This window comes from Lissotriton helveticus, chromosome 1_1 (genome assembly GCF_964261635.1).
Source record: "Lissotriton helveticus chromosome 1_1, aLisHel1.1, whole genome shotgun sequence".
Lineage (NCBI taxonomy): Eukaryota > Metazoa > Chordata > Amphibia > Caudata > Salamandridae > Lissotriton > Lissotriton helveticus.
In genome coordinates, this window is record NC_136057.1 from 171,493,886 (window position 1) to 171,519,367 (window position 25,482).

General features: G+C 47.4%; 1 protein-coding gene across 6 annotated transcripts in view; it reads left to right on the forward strand.

Moving 5' to 3' along the window:
* Nucleotides 1–25,482, forward strand: part of ST3GAL3 (ST3 beta-galactoside alpha-2,3-sialyltransferase 3) — a 1,285,176-nt gene that overhangs the window by 970,500 nt on the left and 289,194 nt on the right. For all 6 annotated transcript variants that reach the window (XM_078661151.1, XM_078661230.1, XM_078660924.1 and 3 more), the window contains one exon: nt 10,487–10,582. In XM_078661151.1, coding sequence (XP_078517277.1) covers nt 10,487–10,582 — 96 coding nt within the window. The remainder of the gene's footprint in view (nt 1–10,486; nt 10,583–25,482) is intronic.

Consider the following 25,482-nt stretch of genomic DNA (forward strand, 5'->3'; position numbering starts at 1 on the left):
CACTACTCACTCTTCAAGCCTTCCTCCTCCACAGGGCACTACTCACTCTTCAAGCCTTCCTCCTCCACAGGGCACTACTCACTCTTCAAACCCTCCTCCGCAAGGACACTACTCACTCTTCAAGCCTTCCTCCTCCACAGGGCACTACTCACTCTTCAAACCCTCCTCCACAAGGACACTACTCACTCTTCAAGCTCACCTCCACAAGGACACTACCCACTCTTCAAGCCCTCCTCCACAAGGACACTACTCACTCTTCAAGCCCTCCTCCACAAGGACAGTGCTCACTCTTCAAGCCCTCCTCCACAAGGACACTACTCACTCTTCAAGCCCACCTCTACAGGGCACTACTCACTCTTCAAGCCCTCCTCCACAGGGGCACTACCCCCACTTCAAACCCTCCTCCACAGGGCACTACTCATTCTTCAAGCCCTCCTCCACAAGAACACTACTCACTCTTCAAGCTCTCCTCCACAAGGACACTACTCACTCTTCAAGCCACTCACTCTTCAAGCCCTCCTCCACAAGGACAGGGCTCACTCTTCAAGCCCTCCTCCACAAGGACAATACTCACTCTTCAAGCTCTCCTCCACAAGGACACTACCCACTCTTCAAGCCCTCCTCCACAGGGCACTACTCACTCTTCAAACCCTCCTCCACAGGGGCACTACTCACTCTTCAAGCCCTCCTCCACAGGGCACTACTCACTCTTCAAGCCTTCCTCCTCCACAGGGCACTACTCACTCTTCAAACCCTCCTCCACAAGGACACTACTCACTCTTCAAGCCTTCCTCCTCCACGGGGCACTACTCACTCTTCAAGCCCTCCTCCACAGGGGCACTACTCACTCTTCAAGCTCTCCTCCACAAGGACACTACTCACTCTTCAAGCCTTCCTCCTCCACAGGGCACTACTCACTCTTCAAACCCTCCTCCACAAGGACACTACTCACTCTTCAAGCCCACCTCCACAGGGCACTACTCACTCTTCAAGCTCTCCTCCACAAGGACACTACCCACTCTTCAAGCCCTCCTCCACAGGGAACTACTCACTCTTCAAACCCTCCTCCACAAGGACACTACTCACTCTTCAAGCCCACCTCCACAAGGACACTACTCACTCTTCAAGCCTTCCTCCTCCACAGGGCACTACTCACTCTTCAAGCCTTCCTCCTCCACAAGGACACTACTCACTCTTCAAGCCCACCTCCACAGGGCACTACTCACTCTTCAAGAAGTATCATAGCTCAGGGAACAGAACGCCTTAGGTATCGGTGGGATCAATGACCTGTAGAGTGGTGCCATTAGTCTGGTGAAACGAACCCTAGTGCGAGTATTCCTTAGGGAGATTAGTTTGTCGGGTCTGCTGTGTGTTCTTGGTGGTCTGTTTGAGTTAAAATAGATATAAAGAGTGTCCCACATGTGTCTGATAGGGGCTTTCCATGAGGAGTTCTGGAGAGCTATGTTTTCTGCCCCCCTTAAGTTAATGACCCAGTTTAACCAGCAATGAAAGGATGCTTTGCGTGGGTCGTTCCAATTGTTGAGTATGATCTTGACTGCTGCTGTTAGAAGTAGGTCCAGAAGCGCCCCCTCATTTTCATTCAGTGACTCTGCTCTGAGGTGACCGAATAACAGTGTTGTCAGTTCTCTACTAAGGTAGTATGAGAAGAGTTTAGATATGAAATTGAAGACCTTATCCCAAAAGGGTACCACACATTCGCACTGAATTAGTAAATGTTCCAGGTCACCTATTTTATCATTACAATTCCAGCAGATGGGATCTTCACGAATGTTGTGTGAGTGTAGTCGGGCTGGTGTCCAGTAGGCCTTATGCTATAACCAGAACTACGTCTGGGAGAGTGCAGGGCTAATTTTATTCCTCACAACTGAGTACCAAGTTTTGGACCAGTCTGTCTTCGAGATCGGGAAGGAGGAGTGTAACTCCCAGAAGGATGTGATCTTCTTATTGAGGGTGGACTGTTGTGGGTGTATTCATTTATAAATCTAGGAGACCTGGTGGCCCATTCTGTGTAGTTTTGACAAGTATTGTGGGAGGGAAGGGGATAGGGATGATAGTTTCGCTTTATCAATGCAGCCTTTATTTTAAGGAAATTGTAGAACTCGATTGGATCTAGGTTGTATTTAACCTGTATTTCCTTATAAGTTAGTGGATAGCCTCTGTTGAAGAGTTGTTGGGGAAAGTAGATACCCCTGTTAATCCATGCTTCCTTATGTAGGGTATTCCCTATATACAGAATTTTACGGTTATCCCAAAGGGATTCAAGGTTCGACTGTCTGATGCTAATGTCTAACAGTTTGTCTACTTTCAGCAGGGCGGACTTCGTGTTTTAGAATATGGGCTTGAGCAGGTAACCTTGTTAAGGTTTGCGGTTAAAAGGGCTGCTGGGACAAGATTCTTGAGAAGCGATTTTTCGATGTCTAGCCATACTGGGGTGTATCATTCTGGTGGGACACGCCAGTATGAGCCTTTCTTTGCTAAGGAAGCTGTATGGTATAGTTTAAAATCAGCTAGGTTGGCCCCTCTCAAGGATTTGTTTAGTCTGAGTTTTTTCATACTAATTCTTGCTTTTTTCCATTTCCATAGAAATTTAAAGAGTTGGATGTTCAATTTATGATGGGAGTCCTCTGATAAAGTGAGAGGGAGCATAGTTATTAAATAGTTCACTAGGGGAGAGATCATCTTCTTGATGGTCTCAATGCTACCCCACCATGTTATGAATCTTGGGGACCATGCGTCAAGCAGAGTTTTGATTTTCTCTAGGGTTCTAGCTTGTTCAAGGTATCTGCTTAGTCCTCTCCCTAGGTTAGGGGTGACCCCAAAATCATCAGCTCTCTCACTGCTTGCTATATTTCCAATTTCACTTTCGTGAGATAACTATATTTGCTTTAGCATGTAAATGTATAGTTGCTTGTTTCTTTATCAAAGGTGTGTGAGGTTTCCGTTTTATTAATTAGGGTGGAGAGGAACGAAGCAGAGTTTTTACGGAGTTTTTTTTTTTCAACTCAGCGGAATTCTGTGTAGTGTTACTCTGCTAACTCCACCCTCCCTTAGTTGGGAGTTTTTACTCTGGCCCACTCTGTGAAGTATGGTTATTTCACCCTAACTGCGGGTACTTGCCCTTCCTTGAGTATGTAGTGTGTGTTTTAATTGTTCTTCATTTTGATATTTTTTGTCCCTCGTTTACATGACCAAAGGATGCTGCTGATCATGATGGACATCATGGAAGAAGGGGAAGAGGACAACTGGGGTATTAGTTAAACAGGATTAAATGGTTGGAGGATGAAAATATTCTCTTAGCTGTGTAAGATCCCTGTTCAGGGGCCATGAGGCAAGCAGGAGCTACTGCGCCCAACCTTGGGAGTGAGGCCTTTTACTCCTGATGCCCCTGGGGCAGACCTACTATGGGACCTGAGCAACTGTGCCAGCTACTCATTCAGCGCTTGACTCAGTAGTAATGCGGTTTGAGCAGTCCAAATCTTCTTAGTGTGTTGATAGACATAGGGAGGTGAACGCATGCTCACAACAAAATACGTGCAGCAGTGATAAATTATTGTCCTGTCAAATACTTGCTTTTGTGGAAAGGAGTATTTATATACCAACACAAAGTAGAATACAGCATTCACAAACAAAACACAGTCGTCTGAGGTGAGGGCTCTAGTCTTTTAACAGGCGAGTTCCTGAGTCCCACTCACCTCTTACTAGCGGTAATGATTATGCCCCATTCACTGTACGTGACATACAGGTGATGACCCACTAGATGTCTGAGTCTCAGGAGTTAAAGTCAAACTTTTTCCAGCGCCACAGTGCTCTATGTCCGACATGGTTCCTCCTTGGCCACCTGGCCATATAATCAGTCTTACCAGCACCAGCAGGATCTGAACGACTGGAGTCTCCAAGTGCGCACACTTTGCAGGTGCTGAAGCTGCAGCAGCTGTCTCGAGTAAGTTCTTCTTATTAGACCCCGAAGGGCAGTGGTCCGGTGTCCTCAAGTTCCTCATACATGGTCTTGCAGAGGGAGCCGGGAGGGGTGGGTAGGTGGGGTCCTCAATGCTCCTCAGATGCTGGTAAGTCTCCTGGGATCTTCCCCACAGGTAGGTTGAGGAGTGAATGCTACTGTTTCTGGTCCGCAGCCAGGCCTTTGGCCCGCATTGATCACAACTGCAGCCTTCTGACGGCGACAGTCTGGACCAAACCACATTCTTTACCTTGTCCTGGTAGCCCCAGCTGGCATACAGGGTCACTGTTCTCAGTTAGTATATGGCCTAATCAGTACAGCAGCAATACCTGGCATACAGGGTCACCAGCCTCACTCTGTACATAGTCTAAGGTCCAATCAACATGGCAGTAATCATCACTGTGGCCCCACCTATCATACATGATCACTGACTTCCAACCTGCTCATGGTCGATGACATAAACAGTGCAGTAAAGTTCATGGCTCACATCATGGCAGCTAACTCTAGTATACTGTGGTAGCTGACTTTACCCTGTGCATGGGCAACGACCCAATTGGTACAGTAGCCACCTTCTCACAGCTCACTTTAGAGATCCAATCACCAGGATCCCCCACGATCCTTGCTCCCTCCAATGCCCTCCGCTTCCTCACAGGGCACACTGGACTTGGCAGGCAGGTAGGCACTGGTGCTCCAGGAGCAAGTGGCCTTGGATTCCCTGGGTGATTGGCGGACCTTAGCCCCAGTCCTGGGCATAGCTAGAAGTCTTGCAGTGCCTCTTTTCCTGACAGAGCCTGACAAGCTGTTTGACAGTTCACAATTTTGGGAGCCTTATGCTCCCCATCTTGTAGTTCATTTCCAGACAGCAAATGTGATTTAGAGTCTGAGTCTTTGAAGTTTATGTTTGGGGTCTGCTTCCTTTTGAAGCACTCACTCATCTGCCCCGCCCTTCCTCCAGAAAGCAATCTGGCACAGCAGGAGCAACTCCAACTCTGATAGCCCCACAGCACAGGCCATGGGAGTGACTAGACTCGGGGTCTCCAACCTTTTCTGTATTGAGAGCTACTTAGGTTCAATAAAACACATTAACAGCTACTAATATTATTAGTTCAGTATAATTTCAATTTCTTTATATGTATATTAATTCAACCAAGCAAAATCTTTCTAATTTATTAAGCTGGGCTGCACACAGGTGAGCTACTCAGTTAGCTCAAGAGCTACAGTAGCTCACGAGCTACAGGTTGGAGACCCCAGATTCACACCTGGATGTCAATCACAGTGCTATGAGTATCAACGAGTTATCCAAGGGTCACATTGCCTACCCTTTATGATTTACTTATCAGCTTAATCTCCCTCTTGAGATGTGCCCTGGAGCCTTTCCAGTGACCTCTCTCTGAATCAAAGAGCACCCATTGAAGTGTACTGAAGAGCTCGGCTCTCTCTCCCTTCAGTGTGTCCCACCCAGCTGCCAGGAATGCAGCAATCCACAGAGCTCCCTGTACCTTGTCATGTTCCTCCAATTAGGCTTGGATCTCCAAAATGGACCCGAAGTCTTCCATGGATTGTACAATTTGCACACTGTACATCACTGCATTTCCCATACATTTTACTATTCACAGGCGCACTTACGCCCAGCACATGTATAGCACACACAAGCTACGCATCCTGCTACCACCGCCCTCATGCAGCTTCACTCCTGGCAAAGGGAAAAGCTTTTCTCAGCTTTAGGAGTAGCACTTTGGGTATCCCCCCCTAGCTCAAAAAGACCACAATCCATGAGACAGGCCTGTGTCATGGCGCGCACACACATGATCAGTGTTTTATCATGACAACAAAAATCAGCATTGGGGATCCAGGCATCGTTACAGTTGAAGCACTCAAGGCAGAGGTGCACGCCCATCGCCATGTAAGGGACTTTTCTGTCCATACAGGGTTTATATGGTCCAAACCTTTTAAGCTGTAGATGAGTTGTATGGTGAAGTTTTGTGCCATTTGCAGTTGGCTTAGTGATTTAGCTCCCGATTCCACAAAGGAGCTCCATTGTGGAGGCAGCAGGCTTCCCTCGCCATCAAAATCGTGGTTCACCCGCCTAATTTGATTGCAGGCGGGCCTCAAGTTTGGCCACAGCGGAGACTACTCTGTCTCCTTCATGGCTAAACTTCTTTAACGGACCTAGTCTGAGGCAATGAAGTATACTTCCGTGGTGGCAGTGATGGAAAAGTGTTTTTGGTTACAGAGTTAAAATGGGATGAAAAGACAAGTTGTTTTTGAAGATGACTATCAGAATTCAAGGGAGAATAAATTCTGATCATTTGGGCCAATGATGTTGAACTTCATCTTGATTTCAAAGAGCCTACATACAGTGCGATGAAAACATTTCCCATTGACAGGGCCCTTGCTGGTGTCTGTCCATTAAAGTGCTTGGATTATGCTCAGGGGGTGTGAGAAGCTGCACCTTTGACTTGCAGAAGGACCGACCCCAGTCTCAGCTGCTTGGTGTTCCATGAGCTCCATTGTGGTTGCTTCAGGAGCCACAAACTCCCTGAAGACCAGCTGGGCAGTCATGCCCTGAAAAGCTTCACCAGAGGCTGTTGAGTGGCAGAGGTGTTTTTTATGGCTACGTCTGTGAAGATTCTGCACCATCCCCCGCTGTCTTGTATCTTTAGGGGTCTTTGTCCCGCTCTAGAGGAATGTTGAGTCTGTGTACTCTTCAGCCCTGCCATATCCTTTTGGATACATCCAGGTACTCTGAATACAGATTGCTTTGGATCACCTTTTGGTTCCATTGAGGTCAGCTCTTGACGATGTCGGGACAGATAAAGCACTTGGACTCAAGTGTGCCCGAGCCCCCACGTGTCTCAACCACTGGAACTATGGGATTCCAGGTGTTTGCAGTACTGGCTTATAAAGTCAGATACCCCTGTCGGACTCCATACTGGGTGCTGACCCACTGCTGCTTTCATCCCTATTGAAATACAAACCTTTAAAGACGGTAGAAGTTTAGGTGTCCTGCATTGATTACAAGACCTCTGTTAGCCCCTTTATCTAGGCACCCCAACTCTGTTGATACTGGCTGCCTTTGACTTAGATGAGGCCTCTGCTCACGGCGTGGTGGGTTTATGGGCAGTAGTATTACTGTGATGTGCCAATAGCAACTTGCTACTCCCTTTTATGAGTCCTTGATTTTATATGTTAATATATTGTGTGTGCTTTGTTCACCCTAAGTTGCCATGGTATGCCCAGACGTGGGTCCCTTGCTCACTTTGCCACTGGATTCAAGCTAGACCGGCTGATGAAGGGTGTTAACCAGACACCGGTCCCAGGATGCTTGTTTCTGGTTCATGGAAGACCTGGCTTGGCAGTTCGGGCTGGACTATTCCCATGAGGCACAGGGTCAAGGCTGATTTGCATATAACTGGGTCTGAACTGAGGTGGCGAAGTGAGCTAAAGAATGATGATAGATTCAACCCAGATCTCTGACTGGGAGTGAGTGTCTGAAAAGTTTCTGCGCTCCGTCAATCATCTCCTTGTGTTTGCTTTGGTCGCCCAAAGTTGGCAGGGTATGCCCAAACGTGGGTCCCTTGCTCACTTTGCCACTGGATTCAAGCTAGCCTGGCTGATGAAGGGTGTTAACCAGAAACCGGTCCCAGGATGCTTGTTTCCGGTTCAGGGAAGACCTGGCTTGGCAGTTCGGGCTGGACAATTCCCATGAAGCACAGGGTCAAGGCTGATTTGCATATAACTGGGTCTGAACTGCGGTGGCGAAGTGAGCTAAAGAATGATGATGGATTCAACCCAGATCTGTGATTGAGGGTGAGTGTCTGAAAGGTTTCAGCGCTCCGTCCATCATCTCCTCGTGTTTGCAATATATTGTTGACGGCCTTTTGTTAAATTAATGACAAAACAATGAATTTGTGTGGGGAAATGAGTTTCGATGTATCTACTGTTAAAACATGGCAGGACAAGGGGGGGGGGTCAGGTGTGTCTTAATGTGTAAACCCATAGAATCTGCAGAGAACGTGCAGTGTTTTTCACACAGACTGTTTCTACGAAAACCTCAGCAGTGGGATTACTTACCTCTGAGTAACACAGCTTTGCACCCAGAGCAACAAGAACAGAGGGCAGGCATAACACTTCAACATGTGCTCTTTGTATCTTCATGTCACACAGCTCTGCCCCATTGGCTGAGATTTGTTTACAAATATTGCAGAAAGTGATTTCCCAGAGAACTTTCCCATAGGAAACAGTGCCCAGAGGACTTGATGTTATTGTAAAATCTTATTATAATAATATTGTGCAAAAAGCTCTAAATATGCATGGGGTTGTATCACAGTCCCACATGATGGTAACACTGAATGGCTTGTTGTGACTGTTGGAACAGTAACTGCCTGTTAGTAATGTACTACCTGGGTCCCATTGGTCTTTAACGTTCTAGTTCTTACTGGACCCCCAGTGTAGTGAGAGTAAATTATTGTGTATTTAACTCCCCACTCCCAAATAACGACTTTACAACCCCCAGAGACTCAAGTGTCACAGAGGTGTGTACATCTTCCCTTTGGAGTCCAGTAGCATTTCCTGGGCGGTAATCTGGTGCTTACCACCCTGGGGTAAGCGACAGATTACTTCCCAGTGATGAGAAACTCTAGCAGGACCACGATAGAAGGTGTTGTGGCCTGCCACCGAAAAAAAGGACCATAAACTGGGGAGCACGCCCTCAGTTCTGCCCTCAGAGAAGATATTGTGTCTTCTACTTGCGCTCCTAGTCTTTCATCAACCAGCCGTCGCAAAATCACCATTTAACAAAAATGCCTCCACATAATCCCTGTGCAGAGAATATGGATGTAATTGAGTTAAATCATTTTATTGTACGCCTGAGTGTGTGGTCTGCAGACCACTGCCACTCCACCTCAGTAAAACCCATGCATCACCCATAACTGTTCCTCAGCCCCCTCCAAGTGTGTGGATTTTGACACAGCATGCTCTGAAAGTGTTCTGTGTCTTTAGCCCTTAACCATGAGTTGCCAAAGAGCACAACAAATACTCAACTGAGGCTAGTAGTTTCAGACATAATTGGACGCCTTTTGTTCCCCGGTAACACCAATATGTGATTGCAGGTCAAGGGAAGTTTTTAATTTACGCACGAAAACCCATGAACAATATATGATAAGGCTCAGCATTTAGCAGAAGCTATTATAAAAGCATGGGCAAGGCGATTAGAGTTTTGGATTGGTTCTCCGAAACACTTGTGGACGTCTTGCCCCAATATAACCATGTAAATGTGGCACAACAAAGCGCTTAGTAATGGACTTTGGACTACAGTTCAACCTGTATCACGTATTCGCCATGAGTTATTGAACATGCTGATCTGTTACAATTAATGAGAAATCTCCTAATAATCAACTGAATTAGACATTTTTGCATCCTGGTTGAAGCTTAGGAGTCACGTAGAATGGTGTCTTTATGGTTGGTTCGCACCTGATAAAATAAGCCCTGAAGAAGGGCCGACTAAATCTGCGAAACGTGCGAATAGAGAACCATACCGACTTGCTTAGTCTTGCTGGCGTTGTTGTGAAATTGTCTCATGTATGAAATGTGTGTGTATATAAATTATTTATGCATTTAATTATAAAGCATTTGTGAATTAAAAGTGATTTTAATATTTTATATGTAATATTTGTCGAAAAAATAGGTATGTTAGGATATTAGCCATGTATGGACAGTCGAACATTTGGACTGTTTTTTGATAATGTGAAGGTTTTTCGGCTCTCCACCATCATTTTCAATATTATTTATTCTAGAAGTAGTACTATTACTATATGAATAGAAGTGCTACATAAGTACAACGTTAACTCTTTAAATGCAATTTTTAATGCACAAGTATCACTTTTACACCTCTGTTACTATGATTACAAGTAGTAATAAGTAAGAAATGTTTGTTTCTGTACAGTGTTCTTTCTGCTGTATAATGTGTATATATATATATATATATATATATCGATATGTATATATATTAATATACACTGGTGCATACTTTAGCTTTTAATTTATGTTTACCTCATTCTATGTAGAATATACTAAAGTATATAAGTATGCAGGTCGAACTGTTCTTAAAATGAACCTCAGATGGAGGTGTAATTCACACTTCTGTTACTAGTGCAATTCTATTACCGATAAACAAAAAATGAGTTCTTGAATACAAAAAAAAATTTCTATTGTAATTTTACCATCTAACATGAAATTCTGGGGGAGGGTTGTACCAACCTGTGGATGAAATAACATTTCCGGTTTCTCTGATGTTACAGGTAGTCTAATAGTTTGTTTTAAATTAACTTTGCTTTTTTGTCACTTGTGTTCATTTTGATAATTTGCTTTTTTATTTCTATTAATTTTGAGTGAATTGACGTTCTTTTCATCTGCATTTCGTTTATTCGCCTTTACGTCTATTGGTTTTACTTTCCCTTTTTCTGTCACTCACGCCATCACACCAATATTTTCCTTTTCTCCTCACCTCAGCCTGAGCTGCCGGCGGTGCATCATCGTGGGCAATGGCGGTGTGTTGGCCAACAAGACTCTGGGGGCCAAAATCGATGCGTATGAAGTCGTCATCAGGTGGGTCTTCCGTCCTACCAACCGCTTAGCTTTAAAAGAAGGTAGAATTTTAGTTATAGTTGAGTGAAAGATGTAGGTCTTCAAATTTCTCAGAGAGTTCAGACAATCTTTTTTTAAGCCTTTGGTGTGCAGGTATGGTTGTAGCACAGTGAAAATCCTTGCACGTGGAGTGGTCTACCGCCGAAACATGGGAACCTGTATCCCGTGAAGGAGAGAAGGTTGTGGGTAGATGACCAAAAGCTGATGGTGGACTAGTAAAGATGGAAGATCTTCGAAAGTAGTTCTACAGCATGGCAGCGAGCATTTTCTCGATGAGGCAGAAAGTTATGAAATGTGACCGTTCTTTGACTGGAAGCCATTATGTGTAGCACCTTGATAGTGGGTGTGACATCAGCAAAGTGTCTTCGGTTGAGTATGAGCTGGGCAGCATGGTTTTGACGCCTCTGGGATTTGCTTTAGTAATTTTTTCGTACCTCTGATTAGATGGAATTACTGTCTTCCTGCAGGGTAGTGAGCACCGCAGTAGCGCTGGTTGTGGGTGAAGAAATCTCAGAAGAGTGAGAATTCAACAGTTGTTGTAGATGGTGGGTGCCTTCCTGGCCATTCCATGACCTTGAGGTGTTAAATACTGGGCACCTTCTAACTGGACTCCCAGGTTTTGTGACTTCTGTACCAGTGGTGTGGAGAGGAACACTTCCTTTGGAGGGTGATCACCGACAGCTCACCGGGCTATGGAGGACTGACCTGGATGGCAGCAGTAGGGTTGTAATGTGAGAACAGACCCTTTTTACCATGTGTGCCCAGGGACAGTGCCTACTGGTCTATCCTGTTCAAAGTTGTCTCCAGTCCAATTGCTGGAGTATGTCAAATGGGGGGTTTCTTACAGATGAGTGGCTTATTCAGAGTAACCTGTGAGCCGGGCTCCAAGCTATAAACATTTCCTTAACAACTGGGTTGTCTACTTCTAATAGAACAGAACTTTAAAGACAGGCTATTAACCTCAATGGCAGGCATACTTCGAGCCTGGCTTCTTCATAGGCCCACGTAGGCCCACGTAGAGCATCTTTAGAAGTTTGAAACTACATCCAAGTTGTGATTATTGATACACCAGGCGATAAATCATCAAATAAGTTAGCTTAATGCTCCTGCTGCCATATGAGCCCACAATTGAGGTGATATCAGCTTTGGTTTTTGTCCACTCCTTCTATAAGGTCTAGTATTTATGTCAGTTTGAGTTAAGAGTCACTTCAGTATCTGGAGTGTTAACATCCTGAAGACGTAGTTAAACCAGGATGCAGAGTTCATTTTGATATTATGTACTCTGCCCCATATAGTAATGTCTTACTGTTCTCAAGTTTGTTTGAGCTATTAAAGATGACCGATTCATCTCAGCCATCTGTCGCCAACATAGGAAAAGAATCTGACCTGACCAATATCTGTGTTGACACACCGGAATAGCCCGGCTTGCCGAAACTGGATGTAAGACCAGTAAAACCAGAAGGCGATCTAACCACCATCCTGTGTGTACCTCTCTTGATAGTTATTGTTCGAGAGTGGAGTCATTTACAGTTCATGTCAGCAGATGGAGAGCCATATAGCCAGTGCACTCCATTTAGAAAGTATTTTCCCAGTCTATCTCCAGTAAGGATTTCAATGAGGAAATCCCATTCCACTTGATTAACCGCCTTCTCGGCATCAGGCGAGGTGGCATCAAGCGAGGTGGCATCAAGCGAGGTGGCATCAGGTGAGGTGACATCAGGCGAGGTGGCATCAGGCGAGGTGGCATCAAGAGAGGTGGCATCAGGCGAGGTGGCTACGGCCTGTGTTCGGGAATCCTTCATGCACCAGATAAGATAAGCAAGCATCCTAAAGTGGTTCCACAATGACCTCCTCAGAACAAAACAACCTGTGATTTGTGGACCAATATATACATGTGTATGAAGTTTATTTGCAAGGAATTTTTGCCAGTAACTTTGTCTCTGTTTATTAAAGATATTAGGCGCAAACTCGTGCAATTACGGGCCATTTCCTTCCATGGGTATTAGGGTAATGGAGGAATAATTGGATGAGGTTGTCGTAGAGCCTGTCTGTTTAGCATCTTTGAAACTTTTATGTAGGAGTGGTGCAATAAGGGGCTTCCCCACTTTATAAAATTCCCTGGGAATTCTACCAGTCAGCATGGCCGAAATAGCATCCGCTATTTCTTCTGTCACTACGTCCTCCAGGACGGCTCTGCCTACAGTAGATCGGGTGGGTAGAAACAGTGGTCGAAGAAACCCTTCTGCCTGTTCACATGTAGCTGTATTGTCGCAATCATAAAGCGACTCATCAAAGGAGGTAACACGTTCAGTGATACTAATGGATTGTGTCAGCGACCGGCCATTCCTGACCCTCTGAGGTGTAAATGCGCAAGAATGTCTGCTCGCTTTTTCCCTTGATCATATCTATGCTGTTTTAGCTTTTCCAATGCTCGTTCTGCCACCTTTGTGAAGAAGGAATTGATGCAGATGTTAGCTGTTGCCATCAATTGCCTGTTTGAAAGTAAGGATCCTATAAATATCATACATTGGAATCCTAGTATTGTCCAGTGTGTGTTGGGCGTTATTCCATTGCCTTGATCCTGTGGCAGAGTTTCTTTTAAGGAGGGTTGCGATGTGGCCGCCCTGCAGCCCATCCAGTCCCCACGAAGGATTCAGAACCTTTGTTATCCTAAGTTTATCCCTGTCTCGGGGACGTCTGTAAGCAAATGCTCACATGCACCATTGAGATGGTGGTGGCGCTGTATGTCCCAACAGCACCGGGTTATGGTCTGTTAGTTCATCCTCTAATACATCACTTGGTCCAGTCTCGGGTAGTAATCGTCCCTCTAGAAGGAAACCAATTGCATCTGGGTGCCATGTGGGCACCAGTGTAAGTATAGTCTGTTTTGGAGGGTACAGTAAACGCCAGTAGTCTAGCACGTTGTGATCATGGATCATGTCCCACAGTAGCGCTCTATCAGTGCGTTACCTGGTTCTACCCATCCTGACCTATCAAGGACCGGATGCAGTGCCAGATTCCAATCTCCACTGATAATAATTCATGGTGTTCTCTCAAATTCAATTAGTAGCCTGGCCAGTTAAGCCAAATAATGTTGTTGACATTTGTTTGGGGCATACACAGTAACGCGCACGTTCTCCCGCGGGTATCTTGGCGCTGAATAACAGATTTGTATTGTTACCCAAGTCAATGGTACTCATTTTATCGACCTCAGATGGATAAAAGTAAATGGTACTCATTTTATCGACCTCAGATGGATAAAAGGCTGAGTGGCCCCACCAGGGTTTGAACCTGTGACCATGAGGTCGAACACAGGCCCCTGCAGTTGAAGCATTAGTCCACTGAGCCACCAGACCCGGCAGTAAGTAAGAAGGATGCTTTCTCATGTCAGCCACAAAGTATAAAAAGTCATAACCATTGGTGGCGGGAACACTCTGATGTATCCCTTAAAGCGGAATACTAGGTATCCTGCAATAGCAAGACCTCTACTCCAAGGCCCTCTGTGACAGCGAGGTACTGACCCACAGTGCTCAAATTATCTATGAAGGCCACTATCGAGCAGATATAATCATGGCTGTGAGTCCAGGATTGTGGTGCGGTCTTCTACTGAGTCTGTAGTACAGGAGTATGGAAATGTTTGTGCATGTGCTAGGCAGTGAGTCCACGGCTGTGCCGGGGCCATTTCGGTGGCCACGGAGTGCATATTATAGTAAATGTTGACTATGGATTATGTGTCCCGGCATGCCTGTATCCGCCGGTTCACCAGTGTGTCGTGCACCGTCTCCCGCTTACAGACCGCCCAGGGCAGCTAGTGCCTGTTGTCTCCAGGCTGCCGCAGTTCATCCACCAGGGCCTGGCATCCTACCACACTCTCCAGCCACATGAGAGAGGATCCACACTCAGGCCCAATGACAATGTCACTGCTTGCATGGCAGCAGCTACATTTCTTTTGGTCTTGATGGGCCCGCTTAAAAAGGGGATTGTTGGGGTCTCATCTATGATGGTAACGTGATCTGGTTGTGAATCCAGCAGCAGTACGAGGTCGGCGAAGATGGTGGTGTAGCGAATCTCTAGCAGAATGCGGCCATCTTGGTTGCATCCAGGCGCCGCCTCCCTGGAATGCATTTTGATTTCCAGTCTGCAAGTGGTGCATAAAATGGGGGATGAGCCTGCCAGGCAGCTGTAAATTGCAGAGCAATCCCAATGTATTCCTGAGGCTTTTGTAGTGATGATGTGGAGGACTGGAGGCAAAGGTCCCCTCTGAAACTTGGGGGCAAAACCTTGCCCTTTTCTGCCCTATTGTTGCCTGGAAATATTACCCCCTACAGGTTAACATTTAAATAAGGAAGTCTCTCCTTCAGTTGTGCCCTTGCTTTTGATTTCCCCTGCAGGAGACTCTCAACTCCACTTCCTACTGAAAATGAAGACTGTGGTTGGACTAAGCAGAATGGAATAAGCAGAAGCCAAGAACTGCTCAAAACTCAGTCCCAGAGTTGGATCACTGGAAAACTCAATCTTTGTGTGCAACTTGGTGGACATATGGGGAAGAACTACCAGCAGTAGGTCAGGATTTCTCTTCACCAGTATCTAGAGTCCCCTTGACCTTTGGAGCCCAAGAAACGTTCCTGTATGCCAGAGTTGGGGTCACTAAATGCAATCTCCCCTTCACCATGCTCGGGACTAGGAACCAGGACTGCCTGCACTCTAGAAGATGAGCTTCCTTAGGCCTGACTGGAGGGAAGCAGCTGACCTACTGCTGAGGAGGGCTGCTGGAGATGCCCTTGCATGAAGCACATGCTCTCTGGAAAAGAACTGGACAGCGAGATACTGAGACAGGCAGGCGTGGAGGTTGCACGCAGTCGCCTTGGGAAGTACCTGCACCACCAGCATGTGCGTAGGGGCCTTGAGGCCATTAGGCCTCTTCAGTGTACTCAAAGAATAGAGCACCTGAGATCACTGGGCACTCAAAGAATAGAGCACCTGAGATCACTGGCCGCTCAAAGAATAGAGCACCTGAAATCACTGGGTACTCAAAGAATAGAGCACCTGAGATCACTGGGCACTCAAAGAATAGAGCACCTGAGATCACTGGGTGCTCAAAGAATAGAGCACCTAAGATCACTGGGCGCTCAAAGAATAGAGCACCTGAGATCACTGGGCGCTCAAAGAATAGAGCACCTGAGATCACTGGGCACTCAAAGAATAGAGCACCTGAGATCACTAGGCGCTCAAAGAATAGAGCACCTGAGATCACTGCGCACTCAAAGAATAGAGCACCTGAGATTACTGCGCACTCCAAGAATAGAGCACCTGAGACCACTGGGCACTCAAAGAATAGAGCACCTGAGATCACTGGGTGCTCAAAGAATAGAGCACCTGAGATCACTGGGCGCTCAAAGAATAGAGCACCTGAAATCACTGGGCGCTCAAAGAATAGAGCACTACAGAGATCACTGGGCACTCAAAGAATAGAGCACCTGAGATCACTGGGCACTCAAAAAGAATAGAGCACCTGAGATCACTGGGCATTCAAAGAATAGAGCTCCTGAGATCACTGGGCGCTCAAAGAATAGAGCACCTGAGATCACTGGGCGCTCAAAGAATAAGCACCTGAGATCACTGGGCACTCAAAGAATAGAGCACCTGAGATCACTCAGCGCTCAAAGAATAGAGCACCTGAAATCACTGGGTACTCAAAGAATAGAGCACCTGAGATCACTGGGCACTCAAAGAATAGAGCACCTGAGATCACTGGGCGCTCAAAGAATAGAGCACCTGAGATCACTGGGCACTCAAAGAATAGAGCACCTGAGATCACTGGGCGCTCAAAGAATAGAGCTCCTGAGATCACTGGGTGCTCAAAGAATAGAGCACCTGAGATCACTGCGCACTCAAAGAATAGAGCACCTGAGATCACTGGGCGCTCAAAGAATAGAGCACCTGAGATCACTGGGCACTCAAAGAATAGAGCACCTGAGATCACTGCGCACTCAAAGAATAGAGCTCCTGAGATCACTGGGCACTCAAAGAATAGAGCACCTGAGATCACTCAGCGCTCAAAGAATAGAGCTCCTGAGATCACTGGGCACTCAAAGAATAGAGCACCTGAGATCACTCAGCGCTCAAAGAATAGAGCTCCTGAGATCACTGGGTGCTCAAAGAATAGAGCACCTGAGATCACTGGGCGCTCAAAGAATAGAGCACCTGAGATCACTGGGCGCTCAAAGAATAGAGCACCTGAGATCACTGCGCACTCAAAGAATAGAGCACCTGAGATCACTGGGCGCTCAAAGAATAGAGCACCTGAGATCACTGGGCGCTCAAAGAATAGAGCACCTGAGATCACTGGGCGCTCAAAGAATAGAGCACCTGAGATCACTGGGCGCTCAAAGAATAGAGCACCTGAGATCACTGGGCGCTCAAAGAATAGAGCACCTGAGATCACTGGGCGCTCAAAGAATAGAGCACCTGAGATCACTGGGCACTCAAAGAATAGAGCACCTGAGATCACTGCGCGCTCAAAGAATAGAACACCTGAGATCACCGGGCGCTCAAAGAATAGAGCACCTGAGATCACTGGGCGCTCAAAGAATAGAGCACCTGAGATCACTGGGCGCTCAAAGAATAGAGCACCTGAGATCACTGGGCGCTCAAAGAATAGAGCACCTGAGATCACTGCGCGCTCAAAGAATAGAACACCTGAGATCACTGGGCACTCAAAGAATAGAGCTCCTGAGATCACTGGGCGCTCAAAGAATAGAGCACCTGGGATCACTGGGCGCTCAAAGAATAGAGCACCTGAGATCACTGGGCACTCAAAGAATAGAGCACCTGAGATCACTGGCCGCTCAAAGAATAGAGCACCTGAAATCACTGGGTACTCAAAGAATAGAGCACCTGAGATCACTGGGCACTCAAAGAATAGAGCACCTGAGATCACTGGCCGCTCAAAGAATAGAGCACCTGAAATCACTGGGTACTCAAAGAATAGAGCACCTGAGATCACTGGGCACTCAAAGAATAGAGCACCTGAGATCACTGGGCGCTCAAAGAATAGAGCACCTGAGATCACTGGGCGCTCAAAGAATAGAGCACCTGAGATCACTGCGCACTCAAAGAATAGAGCTCCTGAGATCACTGGGCGCTCAAAGAATAGAGCACCTGAGATCACTGGGCGCTCAAAGAATAAGCACCTGAGATCACTGGGCACTCAAAGAATAGAGCACCTGAGATCACTCAGCGCTCAAAGAATAGAGCACCTGAAATCACTGGGTACTCAAAGAATAGAGCACCTGAGATCACTGGGCACTCAAAGAATAGAGCACCTGAGATCACTGGGCGCTCAAAGAATAGAGCACCTGGGATCACTGGGCGCTCAAAGAATAGAGCACCTGAGATCACTGGGCACTCAAAGAATAGAGCACCTGAGATCACTCAGCGCTCAAAGAATAGAGCACCTGAAATCACTGGGTACTCAAAGAATAGAGCACCTGAGATCACTGGGCACTCAAAGAATAGAGCACCTGAGATCACTGGCCGCTCAAAGAATAGAGCACCTGAAATCACTGGGTACTCAAAGAATAGAGCACCTGAGATCACTGGGCACTCAAAGAATAGAGCACCTGAGATCACTGGGCGCTCAAAGAATAGAGCACCTGAGATCACTGGGCGCTCAAAGAATAGAGCTCCTGAGATCACTGGGCGCTCAAAGAATAGAGCACCTGAGATCACTGGGCGCTCAAAGAATAAGCACCTGAGATCACTGGGCACTCAAAGAATAGAGCACCTGAGATCACTCAGCGCTCAAAGAATAGAGCACCTGAATTCACTGGGTACTCAAAGAATAGAGCACCTGAGATCACTGGGCACTCAAAGAATAGAGCACCTGAGATCACTGGGCGCTCAAAGAATAGAGCACCTGAGATCACTGCGCACTCAAAGAATAGAGCACCTGAGATCACTGCGCACTCAAAGAATAGAGCTCCTGAGATCACTGGGCACTCAAAGAATAGAGCACCTGAGATCACTCAGCGCTCAAAGAATAGAGCTCCTGAGATCACTGGGCACTCAAAGAATAGAGCACCTGAGATCACTCAGCGCTCAAAGAATAGAGCTCCTGAGATCACTGGGTGCTCAAAGAATAGAGCACCTGAGATCACTGGGCGCTCAAAGAATAGAGCACCTGAGATCACTGGGCGCTCAAAGAATAGAGCACCTGAGATCACTGCGCACTCAAAGAATAGAGCACCTGAGATCACTGGGCGCTCAAAGAATAGAGCACCTGAGTTCACTGGGCGCTCAAAGAATAGAGCATCTGAGATCACTGGGCGCTCAAAGAATAGAGCACCTGAGATCACTGGGCGCTCAAAGAATAGAGCACCTGAGATCACTGGGCGCTCAAAGAATAGAGCACCTGAGATCACTGGGCGCTCAAAGAATAGAGCACCTGAGATCACTGGGCGCTCAAAGAATAGAGCACCTGAGATCACTGGGCGCTCAAAGAATAGAGCACCTGAGATCACTGGGCACTCAAAGAATACAGCACCTGAGATCACTGCGCGCTCAAAGAATAGAACACCTGAGATCACCGGGCGCTCAAAGAATAGAGCACCTGAGATCACTGGGCGCTCAAAGAATAGAGCACCTGAGATCACTGGGCACTCAAAGAATAGAGCACCTGAGATCACTGGGCGCTCAAAGAATAGAGCACCTGAGATCACTGGGTGCTCAAAGAATAGAGCACCTGAGATCACTGGCCGCTCAAAGAATAGAGCACCTGAGATCACTGGGCGCTCAAAGAATAGAGCACCTGAGATCACTGGGCGCTCAAAGAATAGAGCACCTGAGATCACTGCGCACTCAAAGAAAAGAGCACCTGAGATCACTGGGCACTCAAAGAATAGAGCACCTGAGATCACTGGGCACTCAAAGAATAGAGCACCTGAGATCACTGGGCGCTCAAAGAATAGAGCACCTGAGATCACTGCGCACTCAAAGAATAGAGCACCTGAGATCACTGGGCACTCAAAGAATAGAGCACCTGAGATCACTGGGCGCTCAAAGAATAGAGCACCTGAGATCACTGCGCACTCAAAGAATAGAGCACCTGAGATCACTGCGCACTCAAAGAATAGAGCTCCTGAGATCACTGGGCACTCAAAGAATAGAGCACCTGAGATCACTCAGCGCTCAAAGAATAGAGCTCCTGAGATCACTGGGCACTCAAAGAATAGAGCACCTGAGATCACTCAGCGCTCAAAGAATAGAGCTCCTGAGATCACTGGGTGCTCAAAGAATAGAGCACCTGAGATCACTGGGCGCTCAAAGAATAGAGCACCTGAGATCACTGGGCGCTCAAAGAATAGAGCACCTGAGATCACTGCGCACTCAAAGAATAGAGCACCTGAGATCACTGGGCGCTCAAAGAATAGAGCACCTGAGTTCACTGGGCGCTCAAAGAATAGAGCACCTGAGATCACTGGGCGCTCAAAGAATAGAGCACCTGAGATCACTGGGCGCTCAAAGAATAGAGCACCTGAGATCACTGGGCGCTCAAAGAATAGAGCACCTGAGATCACTGGGCGCTCAAAGAATAGAGCACCTGAGATCACTGGGCGCTCAAAGAATAGAGCACCTGAGATCACTGGGCGCTCAAAGAATAGAGCACCTGAGATCACTGGGCACTCAAAGAATAGAGCACCTGAGATCACTGCGCGCTCAAAGAATAGAACACCTGAGATCACCGGGCGCTCAAAGAATAGAGCACCTGAGATCACTGGGCGCTCAAAGAATAGAGCACCTGAGATCACCGGGCACTCAAAGAATAGAGCACCTGAGATCACTGGGCGCTCAAAGAATAGAGCACCTGAGATCACTGGGTGCTCAAAGAATAGAGCACCTGAGATCACTGGCCGCTCAAAGAATAGAGCACCTGAGATCACTGGGCGCTCAAAGAATAGAGCACCTGAGATCACTGGGCGCTCAAAGAATAGAGCACCTGAGATCACTGCGCACTCAAAGAATAGAGCACCTGAGATCACTGGGCACTCAAAGAATAGAGCACCTGAGATCACTGCGCACTCAAAGAATAGAGCACCTGAGATCACTGGGCACTCAAAGAATAGAGCACCTGAGATCACCGGGCGCTCAAAGAATAGAGCACCTGATATCACTGGGCGCTCAAAGAATAGAGCACCTGGGATCACTGGGCACTCAAAGAATAGAGCACCTGAGATCACTGGGTACTCAAAGAATAGAGCTCCTGAGATCACTGGGCACTCAAAGAATAGAGCACCTGAGATCACTCAGCGCTCAAAGAATAGAGCTCCTGAGATCACTGGGTGCTCAAAGAATAGAGCACCTGAGATCACTGGGCACTCAAAGAATAGAGCACCTGAGATCACTGCGCGCTCAAAGAATAGAACACCTGAGATCACCGGGCGCTCAAAGAATAGAGCACCTGAGATCACTGGGCGCTCAAAGAATAGAGCACCTGAGATCACTGGGCGCTCAAAGAATAGAGCACCTGAGATCACTGGGCACTCAAAGAATAGAGCACCTGAGATCACTGCGCGCTCAAAGAATAGAACACCTGAGATCACCGGGCGCTCAAAGAATAGAGCACCTGAGATCACTGGGCGCTCAAAGAATAGAGCACCTGAGATCACTGGGCGCTCAAAGAATAGAGCACCTGAGATCACTGGGCGCTCAAAGAATAGAGCACCTGAGATCACTGCGCGCTCAAAGAATAGAGCACCTGAGATCACTGCGCGCTCAAAGAATAGAGCTCCTGAGATCACTGGGCGCTCAAAGAATAGAGCACCTGGGATCACTGGGCGCTCAAAGAATAGAGCACCTGAGATCACTGGGCACTCAAAGAATAGAGCACCTGAGATCACTGGCCGCTCAAAGAATAGAGCACCTGAAATCACTGGGTACTCAAAGAATAGAGCACCTGAGATCACTGGGCACTCAAAGAATAGAGCACCTGAGATCACTGGCCGCTCAAAGAATAGAGCACCTGAAATCACTGGGTACTCAAAGAATAGAGCACCTGAGATCACTGGGCACTCAAAGAATAGAGCTCCTGAGATCACTGGGCGCTCAAAGAATAGAGCACCTGAGATCACTGGGCGCTCAAAGAATAAGCACCTGAGATCACTGGGCACTCAAAGAATAGAGCACCTGAGATCACTCAGCGCTCAAAGAATAGAGCACCTGAAATCACTGGGTACTCAAAGAATAGAGCACCTGAGATCACTGGGCACTCAAAGAATAGAGCACCTGAGATCACTGGGCGCTCAAAGAATAGAGCACCTGGGATCACTGGGCGCTCAAAGAATAGAGCACCTGAGATCACTGGGCACTCAAAGAATAGAGCACCTGAGATCACTGGCCGCTCAAAGAATAGAGCACCTGAAATCACTGGGTACTCAAAGAATAGAGCACCTGAGATCACTGGGCACTCAAAGAATAGAGCACCTGAGATCACTGGCCGCTCAAAGAATAGAGCACCTGAAATCACTGGGTACTCAAAGAATAGAGCACCTGAGATCACTGGGCACTCAAAGAATAGAGCACCTGAGATCACTGGGCGCTCAAAGAATAGAGCACCTGAGATCACTGGGCGCTCAAAGAATAGAGCTCCTGAGATCACTGGGCGCTCAAAGAATAGAGCACCTGAGATCACTGGGCGCTCAAAGAATAAGCACCTGAGATCACTGGGCACTCAAAGAATAGAGCACCTGAGATCACTCAGCGCTCAAAGAATAGAGCACCTGAAATCACTGGGTACTCAAAGAATAGAGCACCTGAGATCACTGGGCACTCAAAGAATAGAGCACCTGAGATCACTGGGCGCTCAAAGAATAGAGCACCTGAGATCACTGCGCACTCAAAGAATAGAGCACCTGAGATCACTGCGCACTCAAAGAATAGAGCTCCTGAGATCACTGGGCACTCAAAGAATAGAGCACCTGAGATCACTCAGCGCTCAAAGAATAGAGCTCCTGAGATCACTGGGCACTCAAAGAATAGAGCACCTGAGATCACTCAGCGCTCAAAGAATAGAGCTCCTGAGATCACTGGGTGCTCAAAGAATAGAGCACCTGAGATCACTGGGCGCTCAAAGAATAGAGCACCTGAGATCACTGGGCGCTCAAAGAATAGAGCACCTGAGATCACTGCGCACTCAAAGAATAGAGCACCTGAGATCACTGGGCGCTCAAAGAATAGAGCACCTGAGTTCACTGGGCGCTCAAAGAATAGAGCACCTGAGATCACTGGGCGCTCAAAGAATAGAGCACCTGAGATCACTGGGCGCTCAAAGAATAGAGCACCTGAGATCACTGGGCGCTCAAAGAATAGAGCACCTGAGATCACTGGGCGCTCAAAGAATAGAGCACCTGAGATCACTGGGCGCTCAAAGAATAGAGCACCTGAGATCACTGGGCGCTCAAAGAATAGAGCACCTGAAATCACTGGGCACTCAAAGAATAGAGCACCTGAGATCACTGCGCGCTCAAAGAATAGAACACCTGAGATCACCGGGCGCTCAAAGAATAGAGCACCTGAGATCACTGGGCGCTCAAAGAATAGAGCACCTGAGATCACTGGGCACTCAAAGAATAGAGCACCTGAGATCACTGGGCGCTCAAAGAATAGAGCACCTGAGATCACTGGGTGCTCAAAGAATAGAGCACCTGAGATCACTGGCCGCTCAAAGAATAGAGCACCTGAGATCACTGGGCGCTCAAAGAATAGAGCACCTGAGATCACTGGGCGCTCAAAGAATAGAGCACCTGAGATCACTGCGCACTCAAAGAATAGAGCACCTGAGATCACTGGGCACTCAAAGAATAGAGCACCTGAGATCACCGGGCGCTCAAAGAATAGAGCACCTGATATCACTGGGCGCTCAAAGAATAGAGCACCTGGGATCACTGGGCACTCAAAGAATAGAGCACCTGAGATCACTGGGTACTCAAAGAATAGAGCACCTGAGATCACTGGGCGCTCAAAGAATAGAGCACCTGAGATCACTGGGCACTCAAAGAATAGAGGACCTGAGATCACTGGGCACTCAAAGAATAGAGCACCTGAGATCACTGGCCGCTCAAAGAATAGAGCACCTGAAATCACTGGGTACTCAAAGAATAGAGCACCTGAGATCACTGGGCACTCAAAGAATAGAGCACCTGAGATCACTGGGCGCTCAAAGAATAGAGCACCTGAGATCACTAGGCGCTCAAAGAATAGAGCACCTGAGATCACTCAGCGCTCAAAGAATAGAGCTCCTGAGATCACTGGGTGCTCAAAGAATAGAGCACCTAAGATCACTGGGCGCTCAAAGAATAGAGCACCTGAGATCACTGGGCGCTCAAAGAATAGAGCACCTGAGATCACTGGGCACTCAAAGAATAGAGCACCTGAGATCACTGGGCGCTCAAAGAATAGAGCACCTGAGATCACTAGGCGCTCAAAGAATAGAGCACCTGAGATCACTGCGCACTCAAAGAATAGAGCACCTGAGATTACTGCGCACTCCAAGAATAGAGCACCTGAGATCACTGGGCACTCAAAGAATAGAGCACCTGAGATCACTGGGTGCTCAAAGAATAGAGCACCTGAGATCACTGGGCGCTCAAAGAATAGAGCACCTGAAATCACTGGGCGCTCAAAGAATAGAGCACTACCGAGATCACTGGGCACTCAAAGAATAGAGTACCTGAGATCACTGGGCACTCAAAGAATAGAGCACCTGAGATCACTGGGCATTCAAAGAATAGAGCTCCTGAGATCACTGGGCGCTCAAAGAATAGAGCACCTGAGATCACTGGGCGCTCAAAGAATAAGCACCTGAGATCACTGGGCACTCAAAGAATAGAGCACCTGAGATCACTCAGCGCTCAAAGAATAGAGCACCTGAAATCACTGGGTACTCAAAGAATAGAGCACCTGAGATCACTGGGCACTCAAAGAATAGAGCACCTGAGATCACTGGGCGCTCAAAGAATAGAGCACCTGAGATCACTGGGCACTCAAAGAATAGAGCACCTGAGATCACTGGGCGCTCAAAGAATAGAGCTCCTGAGATCACTGGGTGCTCAAAGAATAGAGCACCTGAGATCACTGCGCACTCAAAGAATAGAGCACCTGAGATCACTGGGCGCTCAAAGAATAGAGCACCTGAGATCACTGGGCACTCAAAGAATAGAGCACCTGAGATCACTGCGCACTCAAAGAATAGAGCTCCTGAGATCACTGGGCGCTCAAAGAATAGAGCACCTGAGATCACTGCGCACTCAAAGAATAGAGCACCTGAGATCACTGGGCGCTCAAAGAATAGAGCACCTGAGATCACTGGGCGCTCAAAGAATAGAGCACCTGAGATCACTGGGCGCTCAAAGAATAGAGCACCTGAGATCACTGGGCGCTCAAAGAATAGAGCACCTGAGATCACTGGGCGCTCAAAGAATAGAGCACCTGAGATCACTGGGCGCTCAAAGAATAGAGCACCTGAGATCACTGGGCGCTCAAAGAATAGAGCACCTGAGATCACTGGGCACTCAAAGAATAGAGCACCTGAGATCACTGCGCGCTCAAAGAATAGAACACCTGAGATCACCGGGCGCTCAAAGAATAGAGCACCTGAGATCACTGGGCGCTCAAAGAATAGAGCACCTGAGATCACTGGGCACTCAAAGAATAGAGCACCTGAGATCACTGGGCGCTCAAAGAATAGAGCACCTGAGATCACTGGGTGCTCAAAGAATAGAGCACCTGAGATCACTGGCCGCTCAAAGAATAGAGCACCTGAGATCACTGGGCGCTCAAAGAATAGAGCACCTGAGATCACTGCG